We start from the raw sequence: 25,609 nt of genomic DNA, 5'->3' as shown, positions 1-25,609 counted from the left end.
TAATAAACTACACTGCTATCTTTGAGTTCTGGTAATTATTTCTTACAACCTTGTTTACTGATTTTTATTTATTTTGTAAGGAGAGGTGTTGATCTAATTACATAATATCCTTAGTTGTTACACATTATACCTGACCAGATGGATCCCATTCTATTATAGCATCACTGCTGTTCCTGCTCCTACATTATAAGGAGATGCTGTCAAGCTTGCAGTTGGTTTGGGTCACTTTCACTTATTTTTAATAACCCCATAGGAACTTGGATAAAAATCAGTTAAAAACTGATCTTAATGTATTTTATTTGTGTGAGAATTTAAAATGGCTGCTAGCTATTTGGAAAGACATTTCTTGGCTTTGGTGCACTAGCATGATGACATTCTAATGCTCCGCAATCTTATAAGATTTGGGTCAGACCAAAGGTCCATCTGGCCCAGTATCCTATCTTTCGACAGTGCCCAATACCAGGTGCTTCAGAGGAAATGAACAGAACAGGTAATCATCAAGTGATCCTTCCCCTTTCACCCTTTCTCAGCTTCTGGCAAACTAGGGGCTAGGAGCTCTTCAGCATATGGTTTTGCATCACTGTCCATCCTGGCTAATAGCCGTTGATGGACCTATCCTCAATGAATTTATCTAGTTCTTGTGAATGTTGTTAGTCTTGGCCTTCACAACATCCTCTGGCAAAGAGTTCCAGGAGTTGACTGTGCACTGTGTGAAGAAATACTTCCTTTTGTTCATTTAAAATTTCTGCCTGTTCATGTCACTTCTGACCCCTAGTTCTTGTGTTATGAGAAGGCGTAAATAACACTTCCTTATTTACTTTCTCCACACCAGTCATGATTTTATAGCCTGTATCATATCCCCCCTTAATAATCTCTTTTCCAAGCTGAAAAGTCCCAATCTTATTAATCTCTCCTCATATGGCAGCTGTTCCATACCCCTAATCATTTTTGTTGCCCTAGTCTATACCTTGTCCAATTCCAATTTTTGAGATGGGGCAACCAGATCTGCATGCAGTATTCAAGATATAGGCATACCATGGAGTTATATAGAGGCAATATGATATTTTCTGGTTTCAGAGTAGCAGCCGTGTTAGTCTGTATCCTCAAAAAGAACAGGAGTACTTGTAGCACCTTAGAGACTAACAAATTTATTAGAGCATAAGCTTTCGTGAGCTACAGATCTGCAGGTGGCTATCTTACAACAGAAAAACTTCAAAAACAGACTCCAACGAGAGACTGCTGAGCTGCAATTGATATGCAAACTAGATACAATCAATTTAGGATTGAATAAAGACTGGGAATGGCTGAGCCATTACAAACATTGAATCTAACTCCCCTTGTAAGTATTCTCACACTTCTTATCAAACTGTCTGTACTGGGCTAGCTTGATTATCACTTCAAAAGTTTTTTTTCACTTACTTAATTGGCCTCTCAGAGTTGGTAAGACAACTCCCACCTGTTCATGCTCTCTGTATATGTGTATATATATCTCCTCAATATATGTTCCATTCTATGCATCCGAAGAAGTGGGCTGTAGCCCATGAAAGCTTATGCTCTAATAAATTTGTTAGTCTCTAAGGTGCCACAAGTACTCCTGTTCTTTTTGATGATATTTTCTGTCATCTTATCTATCCCTTTTTTATTGATTCTCAACATTCTCTTCGCTTTTTTGACTGCCACTGCACGTTGAGTGTACGTTTTCAGAGAAAAATGCACAATGACTCCAAGATCTCTCTTGAGTGGTAACAGATAATTTAGACCCCATCATTTTATACGTATAGTTGATATTGTTCTCCAATGTGCATTACTTTGCTTTTATCAACATTGAATTTCATCGCCATTTTGTTGTCCAGTCACCTGGTTTTGTGAGATCCCTTTGTAAGCCTTCACAGTCTGCTTTGGACATAACGGTTTTGAGTAGTTTTGTATCATCTGCAAATTTTGCCACCTCACTGTTTTACCCCTTTTTCCAGATCATTTATGAATATGTTGAACAGAACTGGTCCCAATACAGACCCTTCGGGGACACAACTATTTATCTTTCTCCATTCTGAAAACTGACTATTTATTCTTACCCTTTGTTTCTTGTCTTTAATCAGTTACTGATCCATGAGGAGACCTTCCCTCTCATCCCATGACAGCTTATTTTGCTTAAGAGACTTTGGTGAGGGACCTTGTCAAAGGCTTTCTGAAAATCTAAGTATGCTATATCCACTGGATTCCCTTGTCCACGTGCTTGTTGACCCCCCTCAAAGAATTCTAGTAGATTGGTGAGGCATGGTTTCCCTTTACAAAAACCGTGTTGACTCTTCCCCAACAAACTGTGTCCATCTGTGTATCTGATAATTCTGTTCTTTACTATATTTTCAACCAATTTGCCTGATAATGAAGTTTAGGTTTACCTACCTGTAATTGCTAGGATCACTTTTGGAGCCTTTAAAAAAAAAAAAAAATAGCGTCACATTAGTTATCCAGTCATCTGGTACAAAAGCTGATCTAAATGATAGGTTACGTACCATCGTTAGTAGTTCTTCAATTTCACATTTGAGCTCCTTGAGAACTCTTGGGTGAATACCATCTGGTCCTGGTGACTACTTATTGTTTAATTTCTCAGTTCATTCCAAAACCTATTACTTATTACTGTTAAATTAATCAGTTTGTTCCCAAACCTCCTCTAATGACACCTCAGTCTGGGACAGTTCCTCAGATTTATCACCTCAAAAGAATGTTTCAGGCTTGGGAATCTCCCTTACATTCTCAGTTGTGAAGACCAATGCAACGAATTCATTTAGTTTCTCCACAAAGGCCTTATCTTCCTTGAGTGCTCCTTTAGCATCTTGATCATCCAGTGGCCCCACTGGCTGTTTAGCAGGCTTCCTGCTTCTGATGTCCTAAAACATTTTTTTGCTGTTACTTTTTGAGTCGTTGTCATGAGTAAATATCATCCAGCATCTTCAAAATTAATTTTGTGTGTACACAGCTTTTCTCCTCTCCCAACCTAACCAGCAACTTTGGCTTGTCTGTTTGTCAGCAAGACCCAATTTTCTTTTCTCTGACCCCTTCCTTCCTTGCCTGCACATTCTGATCCCACTTCACATTTTATTTGGAAAATCCAGTAATTTCGGATTCTTCTCTTCTGATTTTGGTATTTCCACCCAATGAAAAGATGCCACCTTTGTTCAACTCCTGAGTCCACCCTTATGACTCCAAACCCCCCCAGGGTAACTGCTCATTCTTTCACAGCAGCTCAGTAACCGTTTTATCCCCAGGCTTTTCTTGGACTCCCTAGGCCTTTAAATAGTTCCTAGTTTAATTGTCTAGCCTCTCAACTCCTCCTATCTTTTAGTGTCATTCTGGAGAAATCCAGTGCCTCGTGGTTACTCTCCTTCCAGCTGTTGTACTTTTCAGGGTAATGGGGTCCTTTTTGGACACTTCTGTCCCTGAAGCATTCTGCAGACCAATGTACAGTGTGTGTTCTCCGTTTCACTGAAGCTTCTGAGGCCCCATTCAGTTTATAAAATCACTGAAGGCAAAGGTATGCTCTGAGTTTCGATAAGTTTGCCTTCCTGTCTGATTAGATAAATTTGTAGGCCTGAACAAACTGGCAGTGCACCTCAGGTGCCAGATTAAGGCTGCCTCTTATGTGGGTGCACTGGATGGAGGAGAGAGAGCATGAGAGCCTTTCCTCATAGTGCACCCACCCAAGAGGCAGCTATAATTTCACTGCTTGTACAGCAGCACACTCAGTTCAAGGCTGGAGGGGCGGGGGGAAGGGGCGGCAGGGTTGTGATTATGGCCCTGCCTCTTCCCCAGCGTGCAGTGGCGATGAACACTTTTTCTAGTGGTGGTGCTGAAAGCCAGCTAAGGAAACTGTAAAGCAGTGGTCCCCAAACTTTTTACCTCGTGTTCCTCCCACCCCCAAGAGCTGTGGCTCTAGAAGGCGGGACACGGACAGGGGTAAGGGTGCCGAGGCTCAGGCCACAGCTGGGGGTGTGCTTGGGGCTGGCAGCTGGGGCCTAGAGTTCGGGGTGCTGCAGCACCTCCCTTATCCTTAGTTCCTGTGCCAGTGTGCCACTCTTTCCCCTAATTCTACCCTCTCCCCTCTGATAAGGGGAACAGCCTACACTTGGAGGCATTATGCTTCTGGTTCCATGGGCCTCCATGTCCAGTGAGGATTGGGATCTATGACATATGGTATAATACAACACTGTCTACATGTTAAATGTTACACAAGCATTTTCCTGAAATGAAGCTTAATTTATCCATTAATAAATATGCTAAGACATACTAGAGTCTAAAGACCTACAAAAACTGTAGTTGTTACTGAACAGTGCTTTGTATTAGACGCTACTGTTTTTGTTTTTTGGTTGTTGTTTTTTGAAGTGGGGGAGGGGGGCTTTTATAATGTAAATTATTGAGCTCTTGCCTCCAGCAAAAAAGGGGGAAAGGATGTTTTAAGGTGGTATTGAGTTGATGAAATGGCTGTTTTACAGACTGTGCAAAGTCTGACCTAGTACTTTAAGTACAGAAACTTTGAATGACATGGCTATATTAGCTTATGAATTAAGTAACATTAGCCTCCCCTCTCCTGTAACCCTTTCTCCCATGTTGAGTTGTGAAGTGTGTGCAAAGGGAAATTCTTCTGTTGATATAATATTAATAAGAAAGGAATTTCTTGTAAATTGCTTGTTGATTATGAAGTAGAAAGTGAAATAATGAATTGTGCAATCTTTACAGTTATATATTGGTTACCCTGTCTTTACTAGGCAGATGTCTGTAGCAGGTGCAGTGAGTGAGTACTGTACCACTCCTATATTTTATAGTTCCATACTATAAAAAAAATATTTTTGCTGCTTCCTTGATCATGCAGTTTGGTTTCTTTCTCTCTCAAGAGCCTGTTCAGCAACCAAACCCAGATTCCAGGTGCCGTATTCCACAATCATTCTGTAATCATAGAAACAGAATGTTCCTCCTCTTATTCCTCCATTGCCAACAGTTTCTGGGTGGGTGAATGTCAGTAGCTGGAGTTATTTTTAAAGGCGAGAGGTGAGGCTTGTCGTGCAAAGCTAGAAAGAGGGCGTTTGTTTGCAGAGCAGAACTGACATCAAAGTGCAGATTACTGCCTACTGGCTAGCCACTTGCCTTATACCAGGTAATCTTTAACGTGTGTGTCAGTCACAAAGATCACAACTAGCCCAGCCACGTATATGAAATATTGCTAGTATTTATGATCTGGAAGATTGCTTTTTTTTTTTTTTCCATGAGCTGGACTTTGAAACTTAGGCGTTCATACTAATCAACTTACAATGCCTGCTCAGTGCTGCTTTACTAAGCAATCACTTTCCACTTTTCTTCACAGGATAATATAAATGTTTTTCTGAAAGCTTGTGAAAATATTGGATTGAAAGAAGCTCAGCTTTTTCATCCTGGTGATCTTCAGGATTTGTCCAGTCGAGTTACTGTCAAGTAAGTTTTTTCCACCTAATATTTTTAAAGTTAGCTAATATGTTTTACAGTCAGAGTTTTTAAAAATGTTTGACTAGAAAATTCTTGCTTAAAACAGGTAGTAACAGAGCAGTTTTGAAGCAGTGTAGCTCAGAACGGTCTTAGCTTTGTTAAAGTCATTAGGTTAGGTCTGATATAATTAGTGCAAATATTTCCTATAGAGAACCTTACTTTGTAATTTAAAATTAGTATTTTTTACCTACCAGTATACTGGGTTGCTAATTAATATTTAGTGTTTAAAGATGTGAAGTAGAAACTGTTCTGTTACAATTTAATGTTAGAATAAACAACTCTGTAGGTGAATTGTGTACTGTAATAACCAGAAGGTACTAAAATAAATTAAAAAAAAATTGTTCATTTATTTGTTTAAATTTTGAAATCCATAGTTTAAAAAAAATCTCAAGGATTAGACTAGTAATTTGTGGCATTCAGATGAGTTGCTGTAGAGTATGAGTATTGTATTTCTGAAGGACCACACTTCTCTCCACTCAGAATATAATTCAAAGATTTGTTACTGAATGTCACACTTCAGAGTGGGGAGAGAAACAGGAACGAAGTACAATGTTTTCAAACCACTAGATGTTGGATTACACTCAGAGTAATTGTTATGTTTATAGATGACAATATTTTCCCATGAAATAGACATGTTTGTTCTTGCAATATAACTCATTGCGTCCCATAATTTTAGGACTCATGCTTTTCTTATTTGAATGGGAGTTCTGTTATTAACTTCAGTGAGAACAGGATAGAGCCCTTAATAAGCTGCCAAGAACTTGGTAGTTAACAGGTGTTACTAAGGTAAATATGGCATGCAGCAAATCTTTCCTTGGGCTATTTAGCTTTGTAGTGCTTGGCACCTTTGTTCAATTGTTCAATTCCACTAGGGGAAGGGGGACAGTGGGTGGGGACAGAAATTGACTATCTTAAATTCTAGGATACTTACAGAATACAAATGTCCTTCGATTTTGTCGAATTGTTTGAGTTTGTGGGAACCCTTTTTGTAACTGTGATGAGGAAAAAGTGTGAAACAACCCAGCTTTTTCAATTTGGAAGATTCTTGTATAGATTGCTAGTGTGGGAATATGCTCAAATGTTCTTCATGTCTATTGCAAAATGAAACTTAATTCGGGATTAAACTCCTATGCTTATGATAGCAAAATGCTTCTAAAATATTTGAGGATTTATTTGGCCTGATGATTTTGCTGATGATGATTTAACTGCTGGGTTTCAAAATGTTAGCATTCTTCTTGACTGACTTTATGCAGTGCAAGGAGCTAAGATGTTTGTAAACTCTGACTTACTGTAATTTATTCACAAAAGTCTCCAAATCCCTATTTTAGTCTAGACTGACTTTCAAATATAGCTAAGAGTAATTTAAAATGGTGTGTGATTAGTCAGTCTTCAGCAAAGTAAATTCTGACAGTCTGAAACCTGAGAGAGGTCAGATAGTAAGTTAGTAAACTGTTGTGCAAGGTATGTTGTCCAACTTGTCTGAGTACTAAGCCCAAGTCACAAAAGTAGCAGGTGTGCCTGAGTGGTGGTGGTCAGCCATGAAATGAAAGAAGACTTGTCTATCTCATTTACGTACTTATATGGCACCCATTAGTATCTGTGATACCTGAGCATCTCAGTCTTTAATGTATTTATTCTCAAACTCCCCTGTGTGATAGGGCAGTAGTGTTATCACCATTTTACATATAGGGAACTAAGGCACAGAGTGGCTAAGTGCCTTGTCCAAAGTCTCTCAGGAAATCAGTTTTTACCAACAAGGTTAGTAACGACTGGGACCTCTAACATAGTGAACACCAGTGAAAATGAGGTAGGGTCTGAGGATAAAATTGGGAAAGAACAAGTTTAAAATTACTTTGTCAATTTAGATGTCTTCAAGTCAACTGGGCCTGATGAAATACCTCCTTAGTCAGCAATTTGAGAGTTCCAGGATGTATCTGAGCCATTAGCAATTATCTTCAAAAACTAATGGAAGACAGGAGAGATTCCAGTTGACTGGAAGAGAGCAAATATGGTGCCCATCTATAAAAAGGGAAATCTAGAGAACCCAGGGAATTACACACCAGTCAGCTTAACTTGGGTACCCCAAAATGGAGTTAAATAATCAAGCAATCAGTTTGCAAACATGCAAAAGATATGGAAATGGGCAACAGGGAATAGATCACTAAATGATTACCTGTTCTGTTCATTCCCTCTAGGGCACCTGGCATTGGCCGCTGTCGGAAGACAGGATATTGGGCTAGATGGACCTTTTGTCTGACCCAGTATGGCCATTCTTATGTTCTTAAAGTGATAAGTAACAGTCAGCATGGACTTGTCAAAAACAAATCATATCAAACCAACTTAATAGCTTTCTTTGATAGAGTTACAAGCCTTATGGGTGTGGGGTGGAGGGGGGCAGTAATAGATGTGATGCATCTTGTCTTTAGTATGGCTTTTGATACTGTCTAGTACAGGGATTCTCAAGACACAATTTTTGGTGGCCTCAGAGTGCAGCCAACAACTTTTGCTGGTGGCCACTCTCACACTTTTTTCCTAAAATACTTAATTCGCTTTAGGAAAAACAATTAAATATGCACATATACACGTCCAAATCATTGTCATTTATTCATTGCTAGCTAGTAAGTCTGCTGTGAAAAGTGATATTAACAAACATACAAGTATCACTTTTCACAGCAGATTGTCCTAAGGCTTGACAGGGCTGAGTAAAATTAAGCCCTGGATGCAGAGGCTGGGGGAGACGGGATGGGCGCTGGAGCCCGAAGCCCTGTGGCCAGAGCCTGCTGCCCCACTGCCTCTCCATCCCAGGGCTGAAGCCCAAAGCCTGAACCTCACCGCCCCTGGGAAGGTGGGGAACTCACTGGCTGCCTGGTCCTCCAGCATTGTGCCCCAGGTGTCTCCACAGGGGGAGTAGAGCCCAACCACTGCTGGCAGCAGCAGCAATCAACACCAAGGCAGTGCATCCAGGAGGGACCTCTACTTTGCCCCCGCCCCTCCTCCAATAACAGCCCAGGAGGCTGTGGCCGCAAAAAAGCCTCCTGGCAGCATTTGAGAAATGCTGGTCTAGCATGACCCTCTCATAGACAAACTAGGGAAATACAACCTAGGTGGAGCTACTATAAGGTGGGGGCATAATACTCTCGGGAACAGTTTTCCAACCAGTTATCAGTGGTTCACAGTCAAGCTGGAAAGGGCATATTGAGTGGGGTCCCAAAAGGATCGGTCCTGGGTCCAGTTCTGTTCAATATCTTCTTCAGTGATTTAGATAATGGCATAGAGAGTATACTTATAAAGTTTGTGGATGATACCATGTGCTTTGAGGATGGGATTAAAATTCAAAATGATCTGGACAAACTGGAGAAATGGTCTGAAGTAAATAGGATAAAATTCAATAAGGAGAAATGCAAAGTACTCCACTTATGGAGAACAATTGCACACAAACAAAATGGGAAATGACTGACTAGGAAGGACATTAGAAAAAACTTCCTAACTGTCAGATAATTAAGCACTGGAACAAATTACCTAGGGAGGTTGTGGAATCTCCATCATTGGAGATTTTAAGAACAGATTAGACAAATACCTGTCAGGAATGGTCTAGTTTTTATTTAGCCCTGTCATGAGTGCAGGGGACTGGACTAGTTGACCTCTCAAGGTCCTTTCCAGTCCTATGATTCTATGACTTGAGCCCAGATCTCCCAAATTCCAACTCCTAGGCTAGTTCTCTAACCACTTCTCTATCCTTCCTTTTAATTGGCTTTGAGAACTTTTCCTTTAACACCCCTAGTTCCTCTACTAGCTCCTGGAGAAAAAAGTGGGATCAAATATGGGTGTGTCATATAGTAATGTAAAATAGTATCTTAACCCCACCACGCAACAGGGCCCCATTTATTCAATTAGTAGGAAAAGTAGGTTTAACCATTTATCATTTTTATGATTCACATGTACGAATATACAGAAAGATTAGAGCAGAATGGAAATACTTGCATACCATACTGTCATGCTTCTTAAATTTGTTTCAGTACAAATTCAACTTTCTGTATAACCTGTATCATAGGATACCTCCATAATATGTCTAAAATGCTCAGACATTTCAGTTTGACCACATCGTAGAGCAGTAAATTGAATATCCTGGCAAATTTTGGCACACTTAAAACTTGAGTTAGGAGAGAGTGAGTGAGTGGTCATTTCCTGCCAAACTTCTGGTAGAGCTTTACACTAGGATAACTCTTCATCAGAAAGTTGATCAAATGTCATGCAATCACCCTGGAGGCAAGGCAGTCTCTTGCAGAGAGTTCCCAGATAACATAATAAGGTTGTCAGCGGATTAACAGTATGTGCTGAATAAGTGACTCTCTAAATGGTCTTAAAAAAAATTAAACATTACATACAAGTGATAGGTTTCTGACATATACAGGTGGAATTATATACAGTGTATATATATACTTGCCTCAAATTGGTATACTGTGTCGTCGTGTTAGGAACTTTGATGCTGTTTCTCATATACCATATGACGTGAGCTTGTTCCAAATTAGTATGCATTTTGTTTTTATGCTAATGCATTATTCCTTGTTTACATTGTTTTGTATAAAGTTAATAGTTTTGTCCTAAAGAGACAGTTTTTTTAATACAGTAGAACCTCAGAGTTACGGATTTATCGGTCAACCGGACACCATGTGGAACCGGAAGTAATCAATCAGGCAGCAGTGGAGACAAAAACAAAACAGCAAGTATTGTAAGGCTACAGGGCTTCAGCCCCGGAGGGTTTGGGCTACAGCTGCAGGGTGCGGGGGATCAGGGCTCCAGGCATGGGGAGGTTGGCTCAGGGCTTTAGAACTGGGGGAGTGCCGAGGCTCGGGGCTTCAGTCCCTCAGCTCCGTTCACAGCTTCTACCCTGTGGGGGTTGCCAGGGCTCAGTGCTTCAGCCCTGTGGCTCCATTCCCAGCTTCAGTCGCTTGGGGGTCATTGGGTCTTTAGTTACGAGGGGAATACCAGTTTCAGCCCTAGCTCTCCCCCTGTAGCTAAAGTCCCGAGCCATGGCATGTCCTCCCCTACAGCTGCAACCAGGAACAGAGCTGTGGGGAACCCTGAGTTCTGACGACCTCCCACAGGGCAGAATCCGGGAACAGAGCTGTGGGGCTGAAGCTCCGAGCCCCAGCACTCCCCCCCCCCCCCCCCCCAGGTCTAAAGCCTGAGCCCTGGTGCTTCCATGGGGCAGAAGCCCTGAAACCCCTGCTTGGAGCCCTGGCACTCCGAAAGTCAGAAGCCCTGATGACATTACCCCCTGCCTAGAGCCTTGACCTCCTGCCCCCACAGCTCCAGCTCCCTATGGCTGAAGTCCGTAACCTCTTATTCAGAGTTGCAGAACATTTCAGAGATACGAACAACCTCCGTTCCCAAGGTGTCTGTAACTCTGAGGTTCTACCGTATGCTGACTTCTCTACTTCCATTCAAGGCCTCTTAAAATCCCCAAGCAAACTTATTTTTCTCTGCTTTCACCAGAGCCTAATTGCCCGCATTTAAATCAGCTGCAATTGGGTGTACAGCATGGTATTAGTGTATGCCGATAGCACAGTGCATTTAAACATTTGAGTAATGTACATATGTCCTATTAGTGCACTGTATTGTTTATAGATTTGGTTCCAAACACCAAGATTCTCGAGTGCTACAACATCATAGGCATTGAAGCTTTTATAGTGAGAGTGCAGCTGAGATGGCATGGTACTCCGGTCCATATGTCTGACAGTAGAACCCTGAAAGCCATCTTTTATGGAGAACTGCAGATTGGAACTTAGTTTAGGGGTAGATCAAGAAAATGTTACAAAGACCTCTCGAAGCCACTCTCCAATCTTGTAGTGTTGAACTCAACACCAGGGAGTTCTTGGCCCATGACAAGATCTGATGGAAGCAGTTCTGCCACCTCGGACTGAAAGATTTAGAGAGCTCACTGATTGCTGCAATCAAGGAGAGTCGTGCAAGATGTAAAGCTAAAAGCAACACATGTTCATCAGCAATTGTCTTCATCTGTGACATTTGCAGATGAGGTTGCAGGTCCAAAACTAGTCTTTGGTCTCATCTCAGGATCCACAGTAAGTGACTGTAGCTCATATGCTGAACTCAACTGGAGACTCAATTGTTGTTAGAGAATGTGTCTTATACTATTAAAAATAGATTAGATCAATTGTTTCTTAACTGTAAGCTCTTCAGGGCAGGAACTTTCTTCCTGTATGTGAGGGACAGTACTTAGCACATTGGTGGATTACAAATTATTATAATATAAATAATCATACACAGAACAATATTTAATTTTTCTGGCATAAATGTAAATTATCTTCTAAAGGAAGAGGAGTTCACTTCCAACACAACTGGTATTAGGAACACCTTAAGACAGACTGAGTTTTACTGGATTCAGGACAGCAAGGCTATGGAGGGTCCTATCTTGATAAAAGCCATACCAAAATATAGTAATTGATATAAACAAACTGATGATCTTCAGTAATGTGGTTGCAACTGTGCCATTGAGACCTCATGAATATGCCTGTTAAACACCAAAAAAGCCCACAATTCTAATCAGATTGTGTTTTGAGCCACATGTCAAAATCCAGGCTTGAATATGCAATAATCACTGCAGAGTTATTTTGGTATGTTTTCAACACAATGTACTTAAAAGTTAATTTACTCCAACTTCTGTAGAGGAAATGGGAGTCTTTCATGGTCTCACAGTTGAGATTATTGGTAGATGTAATGTGAAATTCCTGTTGTAAATACTTGCTGTATTTGCCATAGAGCTAAATAGAACTCTTAATTTTCTAATGTTTTTTATTCTCTTTGATAACTAGTTTATGCTTTTAAAACAGTTGCTTAACATTTTGTTAAAGATGGACGATTGTGAAAAAGTGCAGGTTGCATTATCCAATTTCTGGTATTTATATGTATAGAAGATTGCAAATCTCTTCATACCATGGCAGTTAAGTGACTAGAAGAGCAGTAGTGTGACATGGGAAATATATCGGCATGAATGACTTTCTGCCAGTGAAGATGGGGACAGGGCTTAGTGTCTGATATTTATGGCTCAGTTTTTCTGTAAATCTCTAGAAATTATTGGCTATTGGTGTAGTATAGCAATATGTCATGTCTAAAATAAATGATCGAGGTGGCATTGTCCATCATACAGCATCCCAAAGAGTTGTGTGCATTTCTTCTTATTTCATGGTTGGTTATTTAGTTAAATGTATATGTATCTCTGTTCATTCTCTTCAGTGTGTGTAATTTATTGCCACAATTTTTTAGCCTAAACATTTATTATACTTAAAACTAAATGAGATGGTATTATTCTTAAACCCACCAACTTCTCAATTGTTTTTAATTTGAAATAGCATTGGGTTGCCTTTTCAGATTCATTTGGTTCTTTTCAATTATATCAGCTTGAGTGTAACATGAGCTCAGTGACTTTCATTTAGCAACACAGTTACTATTTAAAAACCTTGAGTACTTCCTACCAAGTTCTTTTTAAAATGACACACCCAGTTGTAGCAGCGTTCTTATAGTTCAATAGCTTTAAAATTACCAGAGTTACCTCAGTGAGATGTCAAATTTCAAATGTTGTTATTGATACTAGAAATTCTAATATTGGGCTTCCTAGTTATTCAACTGCTATGTATGGTAAAGAATAGGGATTGTCTGTCTCATGTTGACAAATGCCTCTGTCAGAGTAAAATGGAGATCCAGTAGTGTATAACTGCTTAAAAAAATGAAGACCTTTTATTTTGAATGGGTAATACAAAATAAATGCTGGTGAATAGGTAAAAAATTAGGAAAAAAGGTAGTAAGCCAAAAATTTATGAAAGAATTTCCTGTGTTGTAAAGCTTAGCATTAAAGTATTCCAAGTGTGGTCTTTGAGGCATGACCAATGTTACCAACTTCTCGTAGTTTTATTGCAAGACTTGTAGTATTTGGTGGTTTTAGTAAAGCCCTGGCTCCTAGAGTCATGTGATTGTGAGAATCTCAGCTTTCATTTAAAAACATCAGTTTCTAGTTTCTCATGGTTGCAGAGAAAAGCCTGAAAAACTTGACTCAAGTGTACTGTAAATGTTCTAAAACCAAATGGCAAGTAAAACAAGAGGACAAATCTAAACCTTACAATTTTTTTCAAAAATCTTATGATTTTTTTTTAAGCTGATTTTGTGTGTGTGGTTTCTCTTCCCCCCCCCACCCCCCCCGCCTTTCAGGGAGGAGGGGCTGATTCTTTTCAATAGTTGGTGTTCAGTCATAAACATCTGACAGATAGAAAAAGAAAAGAGAAAAGAGGAAGGATACACTAATGTAGAGAATAGAGAGAAATCTCTGGTTAGTGTGGAGAACTGCACTTGTGGTCTGTTGGCCTGTATGTTAGTATGGGGACAGTATCATTTCTCGCTCCCTGGCTTAGCATTGTGAGAACATTGTGGAGGCAATACACTCAGACTGTCTCCAGCAAATGATTAAAGGGGCCATCTGGCCAGCTCAAGGTGCATTGATGACATGATCTTCTGGTAATACAAGACTAGCAAGAATATCCAGGATGATTGGTGACTGTTCAGGTTTACAGTACTGTACTGTTTTCATTTTTTATTTTTTCTTCTGTCTCTGTTATTAAAAATACTTTAAAATTATATTTTGCATATGTACTCTTTATTATATTCTGTATTGTGCATTGCTGTATACAATACATAGTACTGTACAGGATTGTATACACAAAATTGTACTTTATGGGTGATTTAAGGGATTTTCAAGGGTCATTTTGACTATATGCGGTTTTTGCTTTACGCGCTGACTGCGGAACGTAACCCCAGCGTAAGATGAGACAGACCTGTACTACAATTGGATTGGAGAATTCAGAATTAAATGCCCATAAAATGGGGATCCTAGAATATCTGCCTTAAAAAGAAAAGACCTCAAGCAAATGTGTGACTAAGTGGCTCAGTTATTTAATGTGCTATTTTTTCATTACTAGCAACTTTGAATTTAAACTTTGGTCTTATTGGTAACCACTACACAATGGTGCCTTGGTGGCCATTTACATGACAGGATTGAGATATGTTGGCTGAGTTTGGTGGGGAGGCTGGTTTTGCTGTAGCTCCTTACTTTCAGAGGAGCAAACATTTTAAGTAAGTTGGGATATACAACCTTTAATTATTCAAAAAACCACAGAACTGCAATTTCATACTTTTTAAATTTGTAGAACAGCGAAAATTATGCAATTGATGCATGCCACGTACTTCAGGATTACAAGTGGCATAGTAGTTAACCTCAATAGTTATTCCAGTTTACACCAATGTAAATAAGAACAAAATCCCCCTTAGTGTTAAATTTAATGGGGAAGAATCAACCTGAGAAGCTACAGATTAATTCAGTTTAAAATGAAAAGTTTAAAGGGAAAGATTTCACTGACTTAATGGTATAGACAAGTCGATTACATCAGAATATTACTTAACCTGAGACTAAAGTGCAATTGTTGAAACTTCATTCCCTCTGGGGCACCTGGCATTGGACACTACCATAAGAGAGGCTACTGAGCTAGATGGCCCTTTGGTCTGACCCAGTATAGCCATTCTTCTGTTCTTTAAGTTTGCATTCAGATGAGAAGGAAAAATGTTTCTTACACATGGTTAAAATATATGTTCACTGTAGTAATTAAGCTTCCCAGTCACACTTCAGCTGTAATGAAAAACTCAGGAACCCCACTTCAGAACAACTCCAGAAACATCCTTAGGGGTTTCATGAATTGAGTGTTTATCTTCATGTCATTTACCACTGGTATTTTCATAAAAACATAAAACTTTAATACTTTACCGTTGGTAATTCTACTATGTGTATCAATGTCCATGCCATTTGAATCCTTGTAATGTGTAATTTTCATTAATATCAATGAGAAGTATGTACATGTCAAGAGAATGGAACTCATTGCACTTTGTGTAGTCTAATAGTATCATAAATCATAGTAACACTGGGTATAAAATATTCAAAGTTCATATGGTTAACATGCTTAAGTTTTGAGTCATTTATGGTTATAGGTAATAAAATACGCTCTGGACTTTGGATGTACATGTCAGGAATTAAATCTAGCTTTTCAGAGTAAATGGTATAGATATTAATCTTTTAAACTATTTAATCTTATTTATTTTATCTGAAGTCTCTTATAACTAAGATTAAGAGAAATTCTTAAGATTGTTGGATGTAGGTAATTCTGTAGGGTAATTTACTAATTAGTGATCCTTAATAGTATCCTGCTTATCTTGTGTTTTTTGTAAGCGATCATAGTCTATATATTGTTTGGTTACCTTGACTGTTATGTAAGAGTGTTCTGCTGCAAAAGCTGAAAACCACAGCAGTTTAGTTGACGGCCGGAAATACTGAAAGGCTGAAGAGGTCTGAAAAATTCTGACCTAAAGTATAGATTGGGAATGGATGAGAGAGTAATTCAACTACTTTTAGTGAGGTTTATGGTGTCACCAGTCAACCCTTATTGGTATTTAAGTAGTTGGAAGTTATTCAACCAAATCTAACTGACATATAAGAAAAAAGGAGTAACTTTCTGCAAGAAGGAATTTATTTGTTCAGATCAGGATTTCACACATTACCTTTTAAAAAGTACACGCCTGAGAACTTTAATTTAGGTAACATCACTATTACTAATTGGCTTTTATAGTGAATTTCATACATGAAGTCAATCGGAGTTAGGTGCTTAACTTAGGCTGTTTTGTGAATCCCTCTAGATGTATACCTGCGTCTTTAGGCACCTGAATTCGTTTGCAAATTTGGCCTTCGGTCTCTTGCCATCCGAAAACAAATGGTATTTATAAAAGATTATGGGAGAGATGTGGGGAGGGAAATCCAGTTTGAAGAATGGAAGCTAATACTGAAGGGTGCAAAGGTGCATTATGGAAGTTGTAATCTTTTGGTGCTGGTACCTTATTTTAAAAAAATACATTGTGTGCCTTTGGGACTTGGTATGTTGAGTCTACATTATCTTTACAGGAGTCTATCTACTTTCTTGGTATGCATGCCAGATTATATATAAACTCTAGATACAAATTCAGTATCAGATTATCTCTAATTTTAAATTACCACTAAAACCCTGAATGATACGGTTGTCTCTTCAATAGACAAGCCCACATGCAACATGAAGAACTAATTAAAAAAAAAAAATCCACCCGCAGCTATTTCTTGCTTTGGGGAGAGCAGGGAGTAGAGGAGGAGGAGGAAAGACACTTGCATTATTTTCTGTACCTTTCCTATCTGCCGAGTAACAATGAGCAAGGTCCTATACTAGAGGAAAGTAACATTGGCCAACTAAGGTAAATGGTATGTCTTCCATTTGCAACACGTTATTTTCTGCTTCTAGTAATCAGTTCATATTTATATTTTTTTACTTAATACAATTTCAAAATGCTTTCAAAGACAAAATTCTACCAGATTTCTTGTAATTTTTAGGCATATAATAGTCACTAAGACATTTAGCATGATTTCTGCTTCTAGTACTACCTGAAATAATTGGTATTACAAGAATAGCATACTAATTATTTTATGTAGTACAAATTGAAGGGGATTGAAATTTCTGTTCCCACCTTATTGCTGCTATCTTATCACGAGAATGTTTCACAAATGACCAAAAAAACCAACCAGTGTTGTGTAAATGAAGGTTGCCAAATTGATAGAAACATATAAACAACCTGAAGGGGCCCACTCTTTCCTTGTCACTGTTTGAATAAAGGGCAGAGACCTGTTGTAAGCGTAAGACTAGAGAACTTGTAACAGGTGTTGGATATAGAGGCAACATGCAGTAGTAGTGACACTTGATTCCTGTAAAAATGGGTAAGGTCTCTGATATTGACTCAGAACTGTATTATAAGCAATGAAGCGGCTAAGGATGATTAGTTAACTAACTTTTCGTGAGTAATATGGGTGATATTTCTTCTCCCATTTCCCTACCCTCCCAGAAAAGCTCTCCTGTAAATATACACTCACACCTGTGAACCCGATGTTGTAGAACTGCGTATGTGCCATTATTAATCCCTGAGCTGTACATGACCAGATATATTTAACTGGAAATAAAATACTGAGTCTGAAATATTTACACTGTTACATGGAATATTAAATTACAGCCAAATTTACTGGAGCCCAGTGAATAACTCACAATCAAAAACTGCTGAAAGAAGCTGGGCAAATCCATGAGGTATTAGTGTGTCCATTTTAATTCAGTACCCATGTCTAAGACTGTGTTCAAATGTTGCAGCACATTGCAGAAGATACTTTCAAATTTTGACTGTCCTCAGGGGTGATCAATATATTCATGTAAAACAGTGGTCAAATATACCTAGACCAGTTGGAAGTCAGGGTTTAGTTGCACAGTATTAAGGCTAGTAGCATTTGACTTTAAGATGTGTTTTCATCATAAATCTGAATAGCAAAGGCATTATCGCATACTTCTGTAAACTAATACTAATCCACGCCTTTTTTTAGTGTTGACTATGTCAGTCAATAGCTCTGTTTAACATTCTTTCACATGGTAACTTTCTGAAATGGTAGATATTTTTCCTGTCTAAAGGGAAACAATCCTTGATGAAATACTCCATTAATGGCAGAAAAACACAGCAGAAGTGGAACACGTGTATTTCAGCTTCCAGTTTTTCACACATTAATAACTGCAATAATAACTTTCTCTGTATAAAGATTTGTCTTCAGTAGTATTATCAGAATTAAAAAACAAAATCTTCTCTGTTAAGTAGTTGCTAATGTGACAACTTTTATACAGTGTCTGTATATGTATTAAATACAAAAATATCTGCAACAAACTGCAAATTTGAAACCAAATGTGTAGGTCTAAGGATGGATGTGTGCAAGAGATGTACAGGAAGAGAGACCGAAGTAATTAAATTAGAAAAAAGCAATAGGGGATCAAAAGTAAGATTTTGGAGGGAGAAGGAAGGAGAAAATACAATGGAGAATATTGAACAGAAATGAAGAAAATACAAGGGGGTGAAATGAGAAAATTGGAATGAGAGAACAGAGATGCTGAACATAGTGCAAGAAAAGATGCCTTATGATCTATTATAGGAAAGAAAAGGTTGAAGTGAAGCCAGAAAGGGAAAGAGATATAACAAAAAGCAAAGATTGATTGTCTTGAAAATGTTAAATAAAAATCCCATAAGCAAGATGCTACAACTGTTTTTCCTTCAAAATTGCAGGAGGGATTAAGTTGAATGAGCATTTTTCATGTCTATTTTTACCCTGGTGACTAGATTTAGTCTTCCAGCTATGGGTATAATTAGTATGCTATTCTTGTAATACCAAACATTTTTCTTAAAAATGAGTGAGAAGGGACAGGGAAAGGTGAATGGAAGAACAAACTGCGGCACTATGAAAGTTGTATGACAGTGCTCAGCACCTTGCAGGAAGGACGGTGTAGCAGCTGGAGACTCGTCAATGTTGCTACTACTAGTGGAACTGAACCGGTGTTAGCAACAGCGGGAAATTTCTGAAAAACTTCCATTATGTGTAGGTAAGGCAATGTGTGTAACTCCACAGTGCAACAGATGTTAACAGAAATTTAAAAACCCAATAGACTTTTTGTCTGCATATTCACAGAAGCAAACTTAATTGCTCTTCAAGATTTGCTAACTTTTTCACATGGACAAAATGGATAATCCTATTGGGTTTTTTGCTTGTGTATAATTTGTTTTTTAATGAAGAAAAGCTTAGTTTAGCTACTATGTGATATTTATGGAGTAAGAACCAGGCAAGCTAAATATTTAAATTCACAAAACCTTAACTCACTGCTGAGCTAGTGTGTGTCTAAAAAAATTTATGCTTAAATTTATATCTTTTCCTCTGGTCCTTTATGATTTGTTTTGTATCTTTTAAAACTATTGCTGCTGATATCTGGCCTTGATGCTACTATATGAGCTCTGAGAGTTCTGGCCTAACTTTGAGTGCTTATGAATGTCTGTTTCTTATCCTCTTCCTATTTTCTCTCTCTCACCTCCTTCCCCTATTAGCTAGCCTGAGTCTGAGATACTTAATATTTCTTGCAGGATGCTAAGCATCCTCAACTCCCATTTGCTTTTAGTCCCTAATAATCCATTTTAAAGGGAATATTCCTAGTAGGAGACAGACATGCATGGGGTCTCTTGAGCTGCTTTTTTAAAAATCATTTTGCTTCTTTATATTCAAAGCTTTTTTGGCTAATTTTCTGGCTTTTAACTCTCACGTGAAACTCTAAGAGGGCCATTATTGGGCAATATTATCTTACTAGGCTGAAAACTATGTAGGTAAGAGTGTAGCTTGTGTTCCACCCTTGCAATGTTTTGCGATACTCATCACTACAGTGACTAAGCCACCACACAATTGCCATGTTGGTGGGCGTGGCGTCACAACCTAGATAGAACGGAATAGAAAGCATGAGGTAGTTGCAAAAGTGATGATTACAAAGAGTAATGGCTTTTTTAACTTCGATCACTGAGCTTTTCATATGCAATTTTAAATTGATAATAATAGATGCATAGTACATTTTCTGTATTTTCCAACTGTTTTACAGTGGCAATAGATTCCTTGTGTTTTCCTTCCATTTCTTTTTTTAACTTCTCTCCTTTCAAACTGTTTTGGTGGTCTTCAAAGGAACTGATACCTTATTAACATGGATCTAGGAACTAGAGAGAGTCAGATTATCCAATGAATGTAGCCCTTTATGCTGTTTGCAAATCAATTCTGATTTCTGTATACCGAACAAACATCAAGCAATGAGGTTTTCGTGAATTGTTCTTTCAATATATGCAAAACTGGCCAACTTAATTGCTTGGTAATTTTCTGGATCCCGATTGGATGTCTGAAACATTTTAAAGAAAATTGTGAGAGTGGCACATCCAGCCTAAAGGAGACAGTAGGAGATAGGTGGAAGAATAGACTAGGCAGAAAGAGGGGGACACTGAGGGACCTTCGTGGAACAGGAGGCACCTACTGCACAAGTAGGGGTCAGACTAGGTGAGGGGTGGGATTTTCAAAAGCACTTAAGTGATTTAGGAGCATGAGTCCCTTTGAAAGCTCATGACTTGTGCTTTAAAGTCACTTACAAGATTTTGAAACTCTCATCCAAGATGTTTTTCAGCTCTAACTTCTGTGGGTATGTCTACACAGCAGTGGGGAGGTGTGATTCCCTGCTCAGGTAGACACGCTCCAGCTCTTTCTTCAAGCTAGTGTGTTAAAAATAGAAGCATGATCCCAACCCCCAGGTACATATTCTGGCAGCTAGCCCGAGCCATTACCTGTGCCACCATGGCTGCACTGCTATTTTTAGTGCACTAGCAGAGCTAGCCATGTGTATGTCTACCTGCAATTGTTAAATGTTCTACAGTACTAAGAATAATGCGATAGTTGTCTTTGATGATCTCAGTAAAATCAGCGTAGGGAAGGAATATAAATCTCTCAATCTAGACCAGTGTGAACCTTTTTTTTTAGTAGGTATGACTGGCTCAGAGTCACTCACAGGAAAGTGAATGTTTGTCATAAACTCATAGAAATGTAGTTTTTTAGAAAGACTTGTACAAAACCATTTTAACATTCTATTTATTAACGCTAGAGAATACCAATAACAAATTAGCAGAAGTGGCTGAGATTACGGTCTACAAATAAGCAAAAAACTATTTTCACATACTTTGCATCCAACATCATAACTTGTAATAAAGTTTGCTCTTACAAAGTGCAGTGATTTCAAAAGTTTTTTTTAAAACCAACGTAAGTACTGGGTAGACATTTTCAGATCACACATCAGATGGTTAAGCAGAAGGCGCACCCACCCAGACTGAATAAATACAGAATGAGAGGCATTGCTAATGAAACATGTCTTCAGTGCTGTCATTCTGCAAACCACAGTCACTTTTGCTATCCAAAGTATTTTACTCTTTGAAATCTAGGCTGTGTGCGCTTCTGTTGGGTGTCTATTGCTGATGGAAAATCTTACAAAGGTCACTGAGCTCCAAGGATTTACAAATAGTATTTGCCATTTCATTCTCTTCTCTCTGCCCCTTCATGGGTGAAAAGCCTTGCAACTTTTTCACAGAAATAACTGGTTTAACTGTTCCTGTTCTTATGTGTTTGTCTTATTTGGCCCATTTTTGTTTATATACAAACTGACCATGAACCAATCTGATTTCCTCAGTTTATTCTCACAAAGATGAATGAATAATATATTCAACAACTTTGTTCCTGTTAATCATAGCAAATCTGTTAATGAATAATTTATTCAATTTAGCTCATACAGAGAATAGAGTAATATTTGTCACAAATGAGTCACAAATTTATTGGTAAATGTTTTCCATGATTCAAACAGTTCTTTGCAATTGTTCATATAGATTCAAATAAGTTTGCAAAACTACGAGTTCTAAAACTGAGTTGTTCATGAACTGCTTACATCAAATAAATCTTGGAGTATTCGTAGTCAGAATTCAATACTCTGGCTGTGTGACTTGACCACCTATGTCATATAGGATGACTTCTGTTCCCTTTTGGAAGCTATAAGCTTCACATATATGAGCAAAGCTTGAATAAGTCATTGAGCCTTTGGCTCTTTGAGAGTGTTTGTATGTACCTGGGAGAAAGCACTTCATTGTGGGAAGAGAGAGGCCAAGAGATAGGAGGCCTGGAAAATTTGGAGCATTTTGAAATGTTTCTTGTCCCCTGTTCCCCAAGAAAAGGATTATATTTGCTATATATTTGAACTCCATTATTTAAAATGGCTGTTTCTTCCTGACTGAACAAGGGAGAGAGGAGCTAGATTTATTGGTCACTGGGTGTAGGGGCATGCCAGCACTGCTGGTGGAAATATGATAATTCTTGCAAAAATCTGTATTCATGTGAATAAAAGCTCCTCCCAGAATTTTCAGAGAAAAGCAAATATGTTTAAGGCCCCCACTTTTTGATCAGATTTAATTGCATGTAGGTTTGGCATGTAGCATTTAGTGATCACGTTCACTAATTTTCCTACTATTTGCCCAGCTCTGTTCAGAGGAGACTGGGCTTCTTGCAAACTAGAATGAAGTGTAGTCAAAATGGTAGAAGGAAACTTGTTAAATATCTTCCGGCTTTATACATCATGGAATTTTTGTGCCAGTTATTTCAGGTTACTTCAAGACTGGTACCTGATTTATTGTTAATTCTGACGTGCTAGGTGTTTGACAATGGGGACTTTTTGAGTACGTTGGGTGCCTAAATTAATTTGTTAAAATACTCTAGTCTCTTAGCATCACTCTGTTAGATTTTACAAGGGGCAAAGGTTTGTGTGAAATCATTTCAAAATCTTGTTCCAGTTCCGCCCTATATTCCCCTCCTTGTGTTCATCTCAGCCTCTTGAATCCTTACGTGCAATCTAGCTACAGTTTCCAATAGCCTTCTCTGCTCCTCCCGCTGTCTGAAATAGCCTTCCTGTATCTCTCCATATCTTTTCAGATATCTGCTGAAGATGCATCTCTTCTGATGTTGTTGGTTATTTTTAAAGAGCCTGGACATATGCTAGCCAACTCACAAAACAAGTAAAAACATGAACCCAGCTTCAAAGAGCACACAATCCAAGTATAATATGAGACAACAAGTGAAGGATGCACGCAACGAGTGTTTGAAGGATATTACAGAAGAGAGAGAGGGTCAAAAGATCACATAGTTGCTTGTTAAGAATCACTTTTTAAAGAAAAAATTACCTGTCTTCCCCAAAACTCACTATAGAAGAGATGGTAAGAGTAAGCTTGTAGGCAGGATTTGAAAGTTGTGAGTAGTGACTTTGGAAGTAGTTTGAGGGAGTGTGTTCTAAGCGCGAGGGACAGCTTGGAAGGAGGAGGTATCCACATTACAGCTGGATCACAGGGAATGCAGGGCCAGGAAAGGAAACACCTTTGTTGATGTGAGCTGCAGATCCTCTGGTCTGTTAATCTCTTGCCATTATTTAACCATGTAAAGAGTTTTGTAATGCAATGAATTTGAAAGGTACTAAAAATAAATGTGTAAATACTGTAGTATATTCTGTTCACTGTCCACTAAAGAAATGAGTTCTAGTAGTCCATGGAAAAGAACTTTTTTGGTGTGACTTTTACTAACTGCCATACTAAAAGCCTATGCTGTCACTGTAATATTATCTAAACATTCTTTTGATTCAATGAAAAGGGTATATCAGTAAACTTTGGGCTTAGATTTTCTGTTTGAAGAGAAGGAAGCTTAATTCGAGAGCAAAATGAAGAGCTTTTCAAAAAAGGCATAATACATTTTCATTAGTTTTACCAGGAGGATCTCAAAATTAATTTTGTCTAATCTCAAATTTAAGCATTTTGAGTATGGTATGAATTCTAAGTAGATTTAAATGAGCACAGAGTTAAGTTAGATCTCTGATGTATTCAAATATGCATATCTTAAATATTCTAAATCACATACAATCCTGTGATTCAGAATGAGGCTTTAAAATCCACAGTCCTGTCAGCTCTGTATGGATGCTGAAGATCGTATGGCACTACTTACAAGGGTAGGAGTTTTTGTCCAAAGTACTTGGCCACAATTTCTCCTTTTGTCCTCACCCAGGGTAACATCTGCATCCCCATTGGCTCTGCTTTCTTGATGGTGGTAGTTTCCTGCTTGGATTTCAGTGGTACTCTATGTATACAGAACAAATGTTCAAAATATGGGGTGCCTAAAGAAAGGCACTTAAATAAATGGTCTGATTTACAGAGATGGTGCAGTGCCTGCATCGCCTTTTGAAGTCAATAGGAATTCAAGTGCCTAAATACTTGAATTCATTGTCCATAGTTTGTGAAACAATTTGGGATTCTTTAGGGTGAAAGGCTTCATGCAAATACAAAACGGCTTAGTAATATGTCAGGTAGTTAGCTGCAGTATATGTTTTCTAAAATATACACTGTACTATATTTTTCTCAAGCAAAGGGATTTTATGTGGAGAGTTCAGAAATACAGATACAAATGGAAGTTTTGTCTTACATTCATGCAATCAAATTATGTATAACGCTTTTATGTTACTCCTCAAGTTTGCACTTCAATCTTGAAGTTTCATGTTCAAATTTATGTTGAAGGGACTGTGATAAGATAAGCAACTTTCATCATATCATCTTGTGGAATATTTTGCATACCAAATATTTTTTGAGGCATATATCATTCCATTGGTCCAATATTTTTGAAACCTTACTCAAAGAATAACTCCTCCTGAACTACTGTGAGGGATTTAACACTAATCCCCTCAGTTCTCAAAGGTACCATATATTTCTTGCAGACTCCAAATAATATCACACGCAACAGATGGTTTGTTATATCATGAGATATTCTGCTATGAGAAAAAATTAAAATGATAAAGGATGATGCTTGCATGATATATTCTGCAATCTGGGCAATCCTTTGTTGAGAATATGGAAAATAACCATAATCTATAAAACTGGTAAATCATGCTAATTTCTCTCATTAATATAATCTATGTTGATAATGGTTATATCTTTCCTTTGATATATAAAACAATTGCTGAATAACCTCTAGAACTTTAAAACTTTTTCCCATAAGCCTGCATTTCAGTACATTATTTTTAAAATACACTACTGGACCCAGCGTGGTGACGTTTTAGAGTTGACTAGCCAATGTACTAACAAGTGAGGAGCACACCTGCCCTGGCAGGAGCCATGGGCTAGATAAACAAATAGGTTGGGAGTGTCATGGATCAGCTCTCCACCCATTCATTGTCATGAAACAGGAAAAGGAGGATGTATTAGGCAAGTATTTAATACATTTTTAGCATTTAATTCAATTTAGCGGCTTGTAATAAGGAAGTCCAACACATTTGTGACCAGTCCATTCTTTTTACAACAACCGTGGTCCATGTACCACTGTCTGAGAACTTCTAGTAACTATTTTCCTTCTCTAACTGCTGTGATTGTATGTGGTGACTGTAAATCAACTGTATGAAGAATACAGTATTTGTTCCTAATGAACATGTAGCGAGAACCTGGTTAATGCTTGTATATGTATAATAAGGTCATCTTGATAGATTAATAGTTCTATGTTTGCTTTTCTTCCCAAGTTCTT

At 38.3% G+C, this 25,609-nt stretch overlaps 1 protein-coding gene across 34 annotated transcripts in view; it reads left to right on the top strand.

Moving 5' to 3' along the window:
• The window catches only part of LMO7 (LIM domain 7), a 178,155-nt gene that overhangs the window by 87,323 nt on the left and 65,223 nt on the right, over nucleotides 1–25,609 (top strand). For all 34 annotated transcript variants that reach the window (XM_065581102.1, XM_065581100.1, XM_065581097.1 and 31 more), the window contains one exon: nucleotides 5,360–5,466. In XM_065581102.1, the coding sequence (XP_065437174.1) occupies nucleotides 5,360–5,466 (107 nt within the window). The remainder of the gene's footprint in view (nucleotides 1–5,359; nucleotides 5,467–25,609) is intronic.

The sequence above is a fragment of the Chrysemys picta genome, chromosome 1, assembly GCF_011386835.1.
Source record: "Chrysemys picta bellii isolate R12L10 chromosome 1, ASM1138683v2, whole genome shotgun sequence".
NCBI classification, from domain to species: domain Eukaryota; kingdom Metazoa; phylum Chordata; order Testudines; family Emydidae; genus Chrysemys; species Chrysemys picta.
This window is presented reverse-complemented; position numbering and strand designations above follow the sequence as displayed.